General features: G+C 38.1%; 1 protein-coding gene across 5 annotated transcripts in view; it reads left to right on the top strand.

Moving 5' to 3' along the window:
* The window catches only part of LOC129766535 (PTB domain-containing adapter protein ced-6), a 96572-nt gene extending 86762 nt beyond the window's left edge, over positions 1-9810 (top strand). For all 5 annotated transcript variants that reach the window (XM_055767103.1, XM_055767107.1, XM_055767105.1 and 2 more), the window contains 4 exons: positions 24-321; positions 392-519; positions 7645-8337; positions 8653-9810. In XM_055767103.1, coding sequence (XP_055623078.1) covers positions 24-321; positions 392-519; positions 7645-8337; positions 8653-8724 — 1191 coding nt within the window. In that variant the 3' untranslated portion in view covers positions 8725-9810. The remainder of the gene's footprint in view (positions 1-23; positions 322-391; positions 520-7644; positions 8338-8652) is intronic.
* Positions 9811-12992: the final 3182 nt, after the last annotated feature.

The raw sequence follows: 12992 nt of genomic DNA, 5'->3' as shown, positions 1-12992 counted from the left end.
TAAACGTTCCATTATTTCCACAGATCAGCAGTACGATTGAGGCCTTCAAACCGTCCTCCGGCACAAAGAGCGAAGGTCTACTGCTGAACTCCGACTCGGACAGTGATTTCGATCCCCGTGCTCCGGATAACGACAGTCCGTCGATCGGAGGCAACAAGATCAGCAACGATCTATTCGGATTTGAACCACCGAAGCAAAGTGCAAGCCAGCAACTGTTTACTGTTAGCAACAATACCAATAACAGCCATAATAGCTTTACGAACGGATCTGTTGGAACAACGACGAATGGATTCGGTGCTCCCATAAGCCCTCCTCCAATTTGTAATTGTTACATTGCCATTTACAGTTAAGTGTGGAAAAATTACCATGCATGTTTCATTGTCTCTTTTAGTGGCTCCTCCACCACAAAAATCGGCTCCCCGAAGGACAACATCAACGCACCAGAACAACAACGCTACAAACGGGAATGGCTATCAAGATTTATTCGGATCGGCTCCATTCAACCCACAGGCATGTGATGTAAGTATTTGTTAAAAATAATCAAAATCATCGTGTAAGCAGCGTTTCAAGATAAATTGATCTTTTTCGGAAGAGCGAAATATGGTGGTGTCATCTATTGATGGCTGCCCGAGTTGAGAAGGCACGTTTTCTATTAACATGCTGTTAGAATTTGATAAATAACAAATGTTATTAAATCTAGTGATTCGTGAGCGTCAGCGTGTTTGCTGCATTTGCTTGCAATGTGGAATGTGGTGCTTTCAATACGATCCAGATGCTGTGCGCTAAAGTGCAGAATAAAAACATCGAGATGAGCCTACGCGGATTATTGTATTGACTGATTTTATTTGATCGGTAATGTTATGTTATTGATCAATCACTCAGTTCGCTTGAATGGATGATTGATTTTTGATATTAAAGAGGATTTAAACTTCAAAGTTAATTCACTTCTTGGCTTGAAAAGAGACAGCTAGGAGATCAATCAATAGAGGGTCCTAGATTCGAAATCACGATTGTTGGCGCCTTCCTCAGCGCCAAGGCAGTGGACTGTAAACACGGAAAATCGTTTCAACTGTGTGGAAATATACTCTTTCTTTCGCCTTGAGAAAGGCAGACAATGGTTTCCACAGCAGTCTACTAGCCAGATATCGATGGTGCGAAGGTTTGCTCGGAAGGCAAGAGTGCAGAATGAAAGTCAAAACACTAGTATGTACTTTTTCTCCTACTGGTTGTTTATTCGAACGATGTTTAATGTATAACGCGTAAAAACAGAATGAATCTAATCCGGTTCAGTTTTTGGTTTTAAGGGACTTTAACCCGATAGTTATTCGTCCCTGATGAATCTAATCCGCGAATGGCACCCTTTTTTATGTGCATGGGAACGGGTGACACCAGGTGGTGTAGGTGTAAAAACTGCCCCGCGCATGCTCAATGTGTGCATCGATGACGTCATGCCGGGTCGAATCGGGCGCGAACAACGATCATTCGCTTAGTAAGCGGATGCGCAACCATTCGGAAAAAAAATAATAACAGACGTTAGCATTAGTTTTCAACAAATCAAGGATTCAAATCACTTAAATCATTCTACGCATTGTTCATTACATAAAAAGATTTAAAAAAAATTTGAGTATTCTTATCATGTAATAGCAAAGGACAAAGGAATAATTTTCAACTCACAGATTCCATGTTTTTTAATCAAATCATAGTACAGTGATTGGAAAAATAAAGTGCCTACTCAATTTTTTCATATCTTTTATTTTTCAGGTTTAAACAATTCATTTTTCAGTTTTAAATAAGTAAACACATCGTAACCGTTCTTGAAATCTAATTTTTTTATGTTGAAATAAAAGTTTTTCTTATAAAATAGCGACAAAATAAAGTGCCCACTGACTAAAACTTTCTCCGCACAATTACCGGCACCTGGTGGGGAGCCCATCCAGGAGATCTTTTAATATTGTATCGAACCACTATTCTCTCAGTGGTTAGAGGCGAATGAACTGAAAAGTTTAAAGCCTCTTTAATCCAACATCATCATCATTCTCTCAGTGATGGAGTATGGCAGTTTCTGTTTTCATTCAGCTGCCAAACCTCATTATACTCGAGCGAATTCAATATCTTTATCGCCGTATTGCGTTGGGATGTTTGGCCACAACGCGCTCCATGAGTTTTGAGGTTTTGGCAGGCGTCCTCCCACTAAAAAATCGCTTCAATTTATTATCTCTTAAGTTCCTCACCGGGTGTAAGGTTATGAATCCATTAGAGATCGGAAATTTTGAGCAACTGATCGAGCTTTTTTTTTAACTCTGGATTCATGACTTCATAATATGAATTCATCTCCATGCATGTTGCACTGTGCATTTTGATCTGTCCATGAAGCAGGATATCCATGGAATTTCCGATTATCATCGATCGGGGATCGGTCAACTAATTTTTTTCCCACAGTCTTCAGTATCCTTGTATATTGCTCAATTGGCAGCGATTCACTAGACGCTGTGGACAGCGTCGCCTCACGACCTGTTGAACACTATTACATTGTAACGGATAGTCTAAGTTCGGTCGAAGTTATCCGTTCTGTGATGCCGGAAAACCACTCGCCGTACTTCCTTGAGAGAATACGAGAAATTTTCAGTACTTTATTCAGACCTTTGTCTGGGTCCCTTCACATTGCTCAATTCAAAATAATGAGTGGGCTGACTCATTAGCAAACATGGGTGCGATTGAAGACGACATATATCAGCGTCAAATCGCCTTTCATGAATTTAATTTTTTAGTCCGTAAAACAAAACCTTCGCTGACTAGCAACGCAAGTGGAACGAAGATGAATTGGGCCGGTGGCTTCACTAGATTATCACTAAGGTTAGCCTCAAACCGTGGCTTAAAAGTCTGAAGTTGAGTCGGGATTTTATTTGCACCTTTTTCCGACTCATGTCCAATCACTGTTCGTTAGATGCACTACTCTTCCATTTCAATCTTGCCAACAACAATCTCTGCGTTTGTGGTCAAGGCTATCACGACATCGAGCACGTTGTTTGGTCGAGCGAGGGGTATCTGGTCGCCTGTTCGAATGTAGAAAGCTCCCTTTGAGCCAGAAGAAAACAACCCAATGTGCCGGTGAGAAATGTGTTGTCTCTAGGATTGAGCGATCTTTAGAAAAAGATCGATTCTAAACGACGATTCTAAATTCGATTCACTGATTAAATCGGTACCAAACAATCGATCTCTGAAAAATCGAATGCCTTTTTTTCAATTTATATACTTGTTCTATATAAGCGTTGTCTTTTCTCTAACCCCTTCGCGTACAACATCGAGTCTCACTCGTGGTGTAGAACGCTCAGCAGAGAAGTGAAATCACTTGATGTGTAACGTATTAAATAATATGCTAATGGGTTAAACATAGAATAAACATTTCACATTTCTATTAAAACATCAAAGGCATTTATGATTCTCAACATGAAGGTCACAACAAAACTTGAAGGCCAAGAAAAAATGTATTTTCCAGGGCATTCAACTTGAACCGTCATGGAATTAATGATTAAATAAATTAATTGAAAATTATTATTAATCCGTTTTATGCTTTACGAAAGCAAACATATACAGCGCGAACTCGATTATATACAGCCTCCGATTTATTTTCACTGTATATAATCGAGTCAATTTTTTTTTCTTCGTTTTTTATGCATATATTTTTCGTTTATTGAAAATAAAAGAAGAATTCAATTTTCGATTCATCTTCTAAAATGTAGAAAATACTCTTCTCATATGAACAAATTTTTTTTCCAGAATCTCTTAGGAGGTGATATATGATCATATTTGATGAAAAAATCGAATGTTCGAATTTCAACAATGACAGAGTTATAGAAATTTTGTTTTGTTTCGGACTCTGTTGTCTCAAACTGGCTCTACATTAAAAAGTACGCTGCGTAAGCCAATTCTGTTGCTTCCATTTGAAATATGAGAAAATTTAGTACAGGATGTAGTAGTGGAACATCTAAATTAGTGGAGTTAAATAACTTTTTCTAAGGGAAAATTTCAAAGTTAGTGATTTTTAATTTGTAATAATTAATTTTATCCCAAAAATTAATTGAAGCTCTCAAACTACTCTACAATTTGTTCTTTGACAACCAACTTCCATCTTTCTTAATTTCGCTGTAATATCGATATGAACAAATCTTGGTGAAAATTCAAGCACAATCTTCAAAAATCACGATTTTTACCCCACTGTACATATAATAGCTGCTTAAATTCCTCCTTAAAGTTCAAAGGTTAAATTTTTTCTTAAAACAAGTCATTTTTTAAATGATAGATTAGTCTAATTAGCTATCGCTTACTTTCTATTTCATTCAGTTTTGTATAACTTTTTTGAGCAATACATTCGGTTTAAAGCAACTATTTACGGAAAGTACATAACTCATATAACCTAACCAAAAACAAAACCTTATGAAATTCAAAAAAATGTAAACTTTTCTACAGTATTACTTTGATAAAAGGTCACACATTGTGATGGAAGAAAAAAAACTTTGAATTGAACCTCCTCAGGAACAAAACTATAGGTTTTGCCCAATGTTTTTGTTTGACGATTTTTCGATTTTTTGTAATTTTCCGAAAAACGGAAGAACGGAAAAAAATAATTCTTGAAGATTGGGGTTTCTGTACCGCCAATAATCGAAAAAATATTTTTTACAGCTTGGTCGTTTGTGCGTTGTAAATTCAACAACTTATATTCATCCAGAACTTCGTTAACAATAATTCCGCTGAATCCAATCGTGTCATACGTCTGACATTTAGTCGAAATCTTGGTAATAGTCCAAGTTCTAGAAAAGCAAGCTGTGATAGTGTACATATAACTTGTACCCACTTGTTTTGTGATGACCAAACTTACAAAACTGCTTCTCCCAGGTTTACGACCTGTTAACGCAAGCATTTTCAAATTGCAACAGGAGTCTATGGTCATAGTCGGTGCGTAGGAACATTTTAGTTAGGAAAAATTTGTGGCAGAAACCAGTGGGCGTGCAAATGAATATCCCGAAAATAGAATTCAATAGATCGTTGTTAGTTGAAATTCATACAATTGTTTTTAGAGCATTTAATATCAATAACATGTGAGTAGAAAAAATATCAAGAGATATTATCTAGAAATTAATATGCTGAAATTTGTTAGATTCTAGGTTAATTGCTATTGAATAATCAGAGTTCTGAAGTAAAGCTCAACACTGAATTTGTGGGTAGATATTAAAGAATGTTGGATTTATTAGCAGTGAATTAAAACAAACAAACTATTGTAATTTCAGCTTAAAAGCGTCGTTTATAATTTGAATATAGAACTGCTAAAAGAACGGTGTGTTTGTTCTGACGATTAGATCCCTGATTTGCAGCATTAACATGACCACTAATTTGAAAACCTTGAAAAGGACCTAATGTTTATGAGATTTGTCATGTGGTTTTCAATGAGATTAAAATCAATGTTCACTGAGAAACAAATTTACATTTTTTTCTACGATCAAAAAGATCGAAAAGATCGATTTTTGCTATTTTTTCGGAATAGAAAGAACCGGAAATCCGAGAGGAAAGATCGATCTTCTAAATATCGACCCAAGATCGCTCAATCCTATTCACTGTCACTAATTTGTCATTCTCGAAAGTAATCCATATTTCGACATTAGGTTTATGAAAATTGTCAGGTGGTGAGATTAAAATCGATGTACACTGAAAAAAAACAATTCTAAGATCGAGAAAACCGAAGGAATAAGATCGATCTTCATAATTTTTTCAGATGCAATGAATCGATCCAAAAAATCTTAAATCGAAATGAAATAGATCCATCTTCTGAAAATCGATCCAAGATCACCCAATCCTAGTTGGCTCGGTTAGACCTCCTTTCTTCCGTTGCGATTGATTGGTCCCCTTGCAATAAACAGTAGAATAAGTTCAAATGTAAATACACGATCGACATACGAATAGATTTAAGAATTGAGTTTGATCATCAACATTGTTACAATCTCCTTGTATCCCTTCTTTTTCCTGAAAAAAAAATGTCACCCTTCTAAACTAGAGTCGACCGCGAGTAATCGGGTTTCTACCTTATATACCATAGAATCGAGAAAATTATTTATATATAGTTATAAAAATATTGATAAGAGTTCGGCTCCTTGAAACTTATGGAACCAAGCCTGTAAAAAATTAACGAATTATAAAAAAAGGTGTCCACTGTGATAACCGATATGTTTTCGATAATTTTCCATCATGAGACCCCTCGATTGTTTATGATCGTTATTTAAAAACAAATGGCATGGCTCTGGAGCATCTGTACACTTGTTCGCACTTGGTGAAGTCGAGAAAAATGGAGTACGCAGTTATTTCAAAAACGATTCTCTTGTGCATTCGAAAATTGGTCGTTCGAGATATCGACGACGAATCATACCGGTGCGGTCGCCGAGTAGTACGATATGAACTAGGCAACGGTTGGAAAAAATCCTAAGGAGCTGCAGACGTTCGGATAGGTGGTGGATCTCGTAGGCAGAGGAATGAAAACCCACAACAGATGCCAGAACAAACGAGTAGATCATCTGGGAAAGATCATCTCCGAAAGTTACCATCCGGCAGATCCAGGAAGAGCTTCAGCTTTCGGTTTCGCATCGGTCTGTCCGTCATCGCATCGGAGCGCATGGGTTCAGCAGCAGGATGGCTATGAATCGGCACTTCATTAGCACGGCGGACAAGGCCAAACGGCTCAGATTCGCCCAGAAGCACATCGATAAGCCGCTGGAGTACTGGAAAACGGTGCTTTGGATAGACGAATCCAAATTCGAGCTTTTCAATCGAAAGAGATGGCTTCGTGTGTGGCGCAAGTCGGGTGAAGAACGGCAAGAGAGCTACATCCAAGGAACGATCAAGCACGAAGGAGGCAACGTGATGATGTGGGGTTGCTTTTCATCTATTGAAGTGGACAGTTTGATGAAGATTGACAAAATCATGACGGCAGAGTCATACTGCAACATCCTTGTGGAGCGGTTTGTTTTTCAACAGGATAACGATCCGAAGCACACGACCAAGGTAACAAACTCATTCTTCTGTCGCATCAAACCCCTTGAATGGCCCCTACAAATCCCGGATCTTAACCCTATTGAAAACCTGTGGGCCATCCTCTAGGCTAGGCTCGAGAAAACCGGAGTCACCAATAAAAAAATATTCTGAAGCTCTGGAGCACGAACCTTGTGGAGAGCATGTCGAAGCGCTTGCAGGAGTTCTTGGAGCCTAAAGGAGGTCATATCAATTATTGAAATGTTCTTGTTTGCCTTCAGTTAAGTTCATTTGAAGCTTTTCTGATCTGGGCACTTTTTTGTCACTGTTTTTTTTCTGGAATACTTTTTTTTCTATAGGAAAAAAATAATTCTCTCAGTGCAACATGAATTAAAATAAAAAAGAACATAATGAATGAGACTTTAAGGATGATTACGACGTGTTTAATTTTTATTATAACCAAAAAAAAAATAGAAATGAAAACAAAATTGAGTGGGCACTTTATTTTGCTAATCACTGTATATGTATGTTATGTATGTTATTAATTCTGTTCGTCATGCAACGTACCACATCAAACTATACATCCCATCCAAATAGTGACTAAAGATTTAATATCTCACCACACCCCAGGACACAGTATTCGACAGCTCATTCGCAGACTCAACATTCACTGTGAGCGCAAACTCAACAATTCTGTCCAACGAGAACTTTGCGGAAAAAATTAAAGTGTTGACCATTAACTCGTCGAAGCTCGACACAGTATTATCTTTAAATAACAGTGTCTACACCGCCCCTCAAAAGACATCGACTCCACATACAGCAACAGCCACGAATACGGTCCCGACACTGACCAAGCTTAATCCATTCTCGTCACTCACGGCTCCGACGAAGAATATGCTACTGAGCAATCCATTGGTGGCCACAGTTAAACACAATGTCACTTACGACATATTCCAGAATGCAACCGATTCTGCGGGTACGCTTACCGATAGCATTTCTTCGTCGATGTCGTCTAACACCGTTACGACAAGTCATCATCAGCAGCAGCCAGCAAAGCCACCAGCGACGACGAGTGCGACAGAACTGTCCGAATCAGAGGCTTTGTTTCAAGATTTTGCACAATCGGCTTTTAACGAGTTCAAAAGAGATTTGAGTAATTCGAACCAAAGACGCAATACAAATGTTGCGGCAAGTCTGAAGCGACCGTTGATGATGGGCACGAAAGAATTCGGGGTTGACAAGGGCATTGCTAACACTCTGGGAGCTCACGATATGAATAGTGCACGTTTGATAACCGCCAACGGGCCACAATTCCGCGACAAGGTAGTACCAGTATTAACTGCTCATTGGGAATCTAAAACGTGCACATGGGCAACTGATAATCAATGTTTTATGTTTAACACGATAAATTGTTCCTGTGTGTTCGTTCAATTTCAACTGGATCAATCATGTTTTCGTTTATTCTGGGGATTTCACATTCTATGTTGTGGCCACGTTCTATCTCTAGTTTCATGAAGTGTTTCGTCCTCGCATATGTGCGTAGTAGTATATGTTCAATCCAAATTGTCGATTTATTCTACATGTTCTACAATATATAATATTCAATTGTTCTAATTCAACTCTCGTTTCTCTTTCCAGACAACCTCTAAAAACGGTTTGTTTAGCTCCGACGATCTGCTGGATACATTTGACCCATTAAAGAAATGTTAACCTAAGTGATCATCAGAAGAAACAAAAAAAAACTCTTGGCCGTACAGTGCTTGCTGTCTTTATTTTTTATCCTGTTTTGGCATGCTATTTCTCGATCCTGGTTCAATAAGCATTCTCGATTTTGTAATTATTGTGATTTGGAATAATAATTTTCTTTATGTTTCAACCGAATCTCTGCGACGATGCATATTTAACCCATATTTTTTACTCTCGAGATGATAGAGATGCTTAAGATTGTTTTGGTAGGGAAAACTATTGAATCGTGCGATTGAAGCAGAAATAAATCATGGTCTATAACGTAATAATGGATATATTTGTAATTAAGAGAAAAACAATCTGTTTGCAAAAATCGATAGTGCGAGTTACAGAACAATCTAAATAAAAACAGAAGTATTATTATAATGAAAAATAAAATTGCAAGGAGAGACGTGTTATCTTGCGTTTTATCCCATTCGCTATTGTGATAGAAGAAAAATTATCATCAGAATATAACGAAAACATTCCATTCCGAATGCGTGCATGTTTCGATGCCTGTTTCGTATATATGGAATACATAACTTGCATGCAAAAGTTTGTGTATACTGGGCTGAATCTCGCACACATGGAGCGCTCTCTACCGACGCATAGCGAAACATCTTCGAAACGTTCGGTACCATTCACTGTCTCTTATCGGTGTTTATGGAATTGGAAAATTGGAGCTAAAATTTGAATTGTTTTGGGAGCAACGAAATGTGTAAATTCTTATGTAATACGTAGAAATGGATATATAATGAGAAACATAATTCGCTAACGTCTTTTTGTTTAGTTTTGCTTTTATCTATTCATCAAGTGTTGCATTGGAGGTTCACTGAGAGAAAGAAGTTGTAGTTTATTATTTTCTACCGATCAAAACGAAGAATTAGATATGGAATATACAAATAATAGAGGATACTATATATATTTACATACATTGAACATTAATAGATGCGCAATAAACAGACATAAATTGTATCAAACAATAATTATATGTAGATCATTGTTAAACTAGTTTTAATTACAATTAGTGTGCATACTATGATCAATAAAAAGAAATATCAAATAACAAAATGCTAATTATAGTTACAGTTTCTGGAATAGTAGGTGCATAGTTTCTACAATATTTATTCGAATTCATTTTGCTCGTAAACGTCATCTGAATTCCTTCTAATAAATTCCTGGCGTAGGTGAGCGACTACCCTAAACCAATTTCGCAAGTTGAGAAGGCTGTACACTACCTAACTCATGGGGGTTATAAAAAAGAAACACAGGACAAATCAGAAGCGATACCACTCCGTTTTTCTGACATGTTCACCGTATTAAAAGAACAATATTACAATATTATTTCGATCGATTCGAAATATTTCGAATGACTTGATTACAACAAATTACAATAATAATACTTTCTGCTAAAACATTAGCTATTCTTATTACAAGTTGGTTCACGTAACACACCTCATACAGTTTCTAGAAAGTTTCAGATTAGAACTTGTGTTTATTGGGTATACTAATAGTTTATTAATATGGACCTCGTTGACCCACAAAAACAGTTTTCGAGAACCCCTGGTCTAGAATCAGTGCATCAACTATGAGGCTTCAATTGCATTACAATTAAGATCAGAGTATACTTTTCAATAATTCCCATAGTTTGAATTCAATTATTAGCAAATTAGTGAACAGTTTATTATAATAACTCGAAGGACATTCACAATTCAAGGAATTCTGTAAACTCGATATATGTAAAGCATATGGGAAATTACTTTTTCTAATATTTCTTCACTTTTCGAATTTTTCTCGCCGTATAAACTCTCTTGGGTGAAAATGAACACAACAAAACAGACAGTTTAAACCGAACAACCCGTCCTTGAGCGGTAAAAAACTTGGTTCTCAATTATGAAAATTGAATTTTTTTTCTCTATTATAGTGACTTTCAACAAATTTCGGCTGGTTCGTCACTTTTATTTCCATTTTTGGAAGAATGTCGGGAGTGAGAATTGAACTCGTGATCTCTGCGTGAGAGGTATGGATGTTACCACTACGCCAGATCGCCTCCACAAATAAATCGTTTCATACATTTCAGTTGTAACACAACTGCTACCATATACAATTTTACACTTACACTTGTGCTATATTCACAATACACGATCGGTTATTGGTATGAAATTTCACAAAACAACCAACATTAAAGTTCCAAATTTAAATTTTATTTGCTAAAATAAATCGTATCACTCACCTTACTTTCAATACAAAAATGCTCCCGACTTGCATATATTTGCAATTCCCCCAGGCAGCTTGGAATACATTTCGGTAGGAACAAAAGTTCCCCCTACTTTCATGTATTTGCAGTGCCGATTTTTTCAGCTTGGTTCTGATGTCTCTGTTAGGGACCCGCCGCATGTGTCGTCAATTTCGACCAATCAGAAGTAGGTATTTCATAACATATATTATTTTCTTCAATATAAAAAATTGTTATAGAGTGCCGAAATCGATTGACGCAAAAAATTCATCAATCCATCATGGAATGACTGAGCAATAAGCGTTTGAAATTGGACAATTTGCATGATGTACTCAGGTAAGGTAAGGTAAGGTATTATATTATAGAGACTTTAAACTTTTTCAGTTCATTCGTCTCTAGCCTTGAGGAAGGCCCTTTGAAAAGTCTACTCTACTCCAGCACTACCACCTCGACCATCTTGCCTTGAGAAAGGCACTCGATCCCTCGCCGTCCAGCTCGTCCAGCAACGATGTTGTCCAGTCGGTGTCCACGCAAGATGATGACGATGTACTCAATTTTCGATTTTCAATTTGTACCCCAATATGTTCCCGAAAGACGTAATCCTACGTCAAAAGAGGAAAACTTAGGCCAAATCAAAAGTCCCTTTTTTCGACAAATTCAAAGATTCTTTATTTTTTCAATCAGTTATTTTGAAATTAAAGGGTGTGTCACATCAAATTGCATCACGGAAAAAACGCTGTAGAAATTTAATTTTTAGGAATTATATCTTCAGCTTTCGCTTATAATCAGATAAGAGTGTATAGATCACGTTGGCCATGCTTCACTGTCAATTTTTCGTAAATTTGGAAAAATGTCGTCGAACGAAAAAAAGCGTCGTGAATTATTCCTGCGCACTCATTTCGAGAATCCGGAGTTGTCACATCGGGACATCGGTAAGATGCTGGGAATCGTCCAATCCACGGTCAGCAGAGTACTAAAACGATACTTCGAGAACCTAACCATCGAACGGAAGGTGAAGAACGGCAAAAATGGATGCTCCGTCAGTGAAAAAGATCACAAGTGCGTAGTTAAGCAGTTTAGACGTGATCCGAGAAGTTCGGTCCGGGATGTCGCCAATAAGCTGAATTTGTCAAGTTCATTCGTCCAGCGGACCAAGCAGCGGGAGGGCCTGCGTACATACAAGGTTCAGAAGGCTCCTAACCGCGACGAAAGGCAAAACATGGTGAAGAAGACGCGAGCCCGGAAGCTGTACACCGAAATGCTGACGAAGCCGCATTGCCTGGTAATGGACGACGAAACCTACGTCAAAGCGGACTTTCGTCAGCTGCCGGGCCTGTTGTTCTTCTCCGCAGAGGACAAATTCAGCGTTCCGGAGGAGATTCGCAAGCAGAAACTATCCAAGTTTGCCGAAAAGTACATGGTGTGGCAAGCGATCTGCTCTTGCGGAAAGCGGAGCGCCCCCTTCGTGATGACCGGCACGGTAAACGGACAGGTTTACCTTAAGGAGTGCCTACAGAAGCGTTTACTACCACTATTGAAGCAGCACGAGGGCCCGACCATCTTCTGGCCGGATCTCGCTTCGTGCCACTATTCAAAGGACGTGTTGGAGTGGTACGATGCCAACGGGGTCACCTTCGTGCCAAAGGAAATGAACCCGCCCAACGCGCCGGAGCTTCGCCCAATAGAGAAATATTGGGCGATTATGAAGCAGGCCCTCCGGAAGAACCCAAAAGTTGTCAAATTGGAGGCGGACTTCAAGAGAAAATGGATTTCTGTTCAAAAAAACTACAACCTGACGTTGTACAGAACCTTATGGAAGGGGTAAAGAGGAAGGTGCGAGCATACGGGCTTGGGCTCGAAGTATGAATAAAAAGAAAATGCCAAAAGTTGTTTAATAGTTTTTATTTTACTGTCTAAAATTTTCAAAAAGATCGGTCTACTGGGCGAATTTCTACAGCGTTTTTTCCGTGATGCAATTTGATGCGACACACCCTTTACTATCAGTAGCAGTATGTTG

This window comes from Toxorhynchites rutilus, chromosome 2 (assembly GCF_029784135.1).
Source record: "Toxorhynchites rutilus septentrionalis strain SRP chromosome 2, ASM2978413v1, whole genome shotgun sequence".
In the NCBI taxonomy this organism is placed as follows: domain Eukaryota; kingdom Metazoa; phylum Arthropoda; class Insecta; order Diptera; family Culicidae; genus Toxorhynchites; species Toxorhynchites rutilus.
The sequence above is the reverse complement of the archived record's forward strand: the minus strand, read 5'-3'. Positions and strand labels throughout refer to the sequence as shown.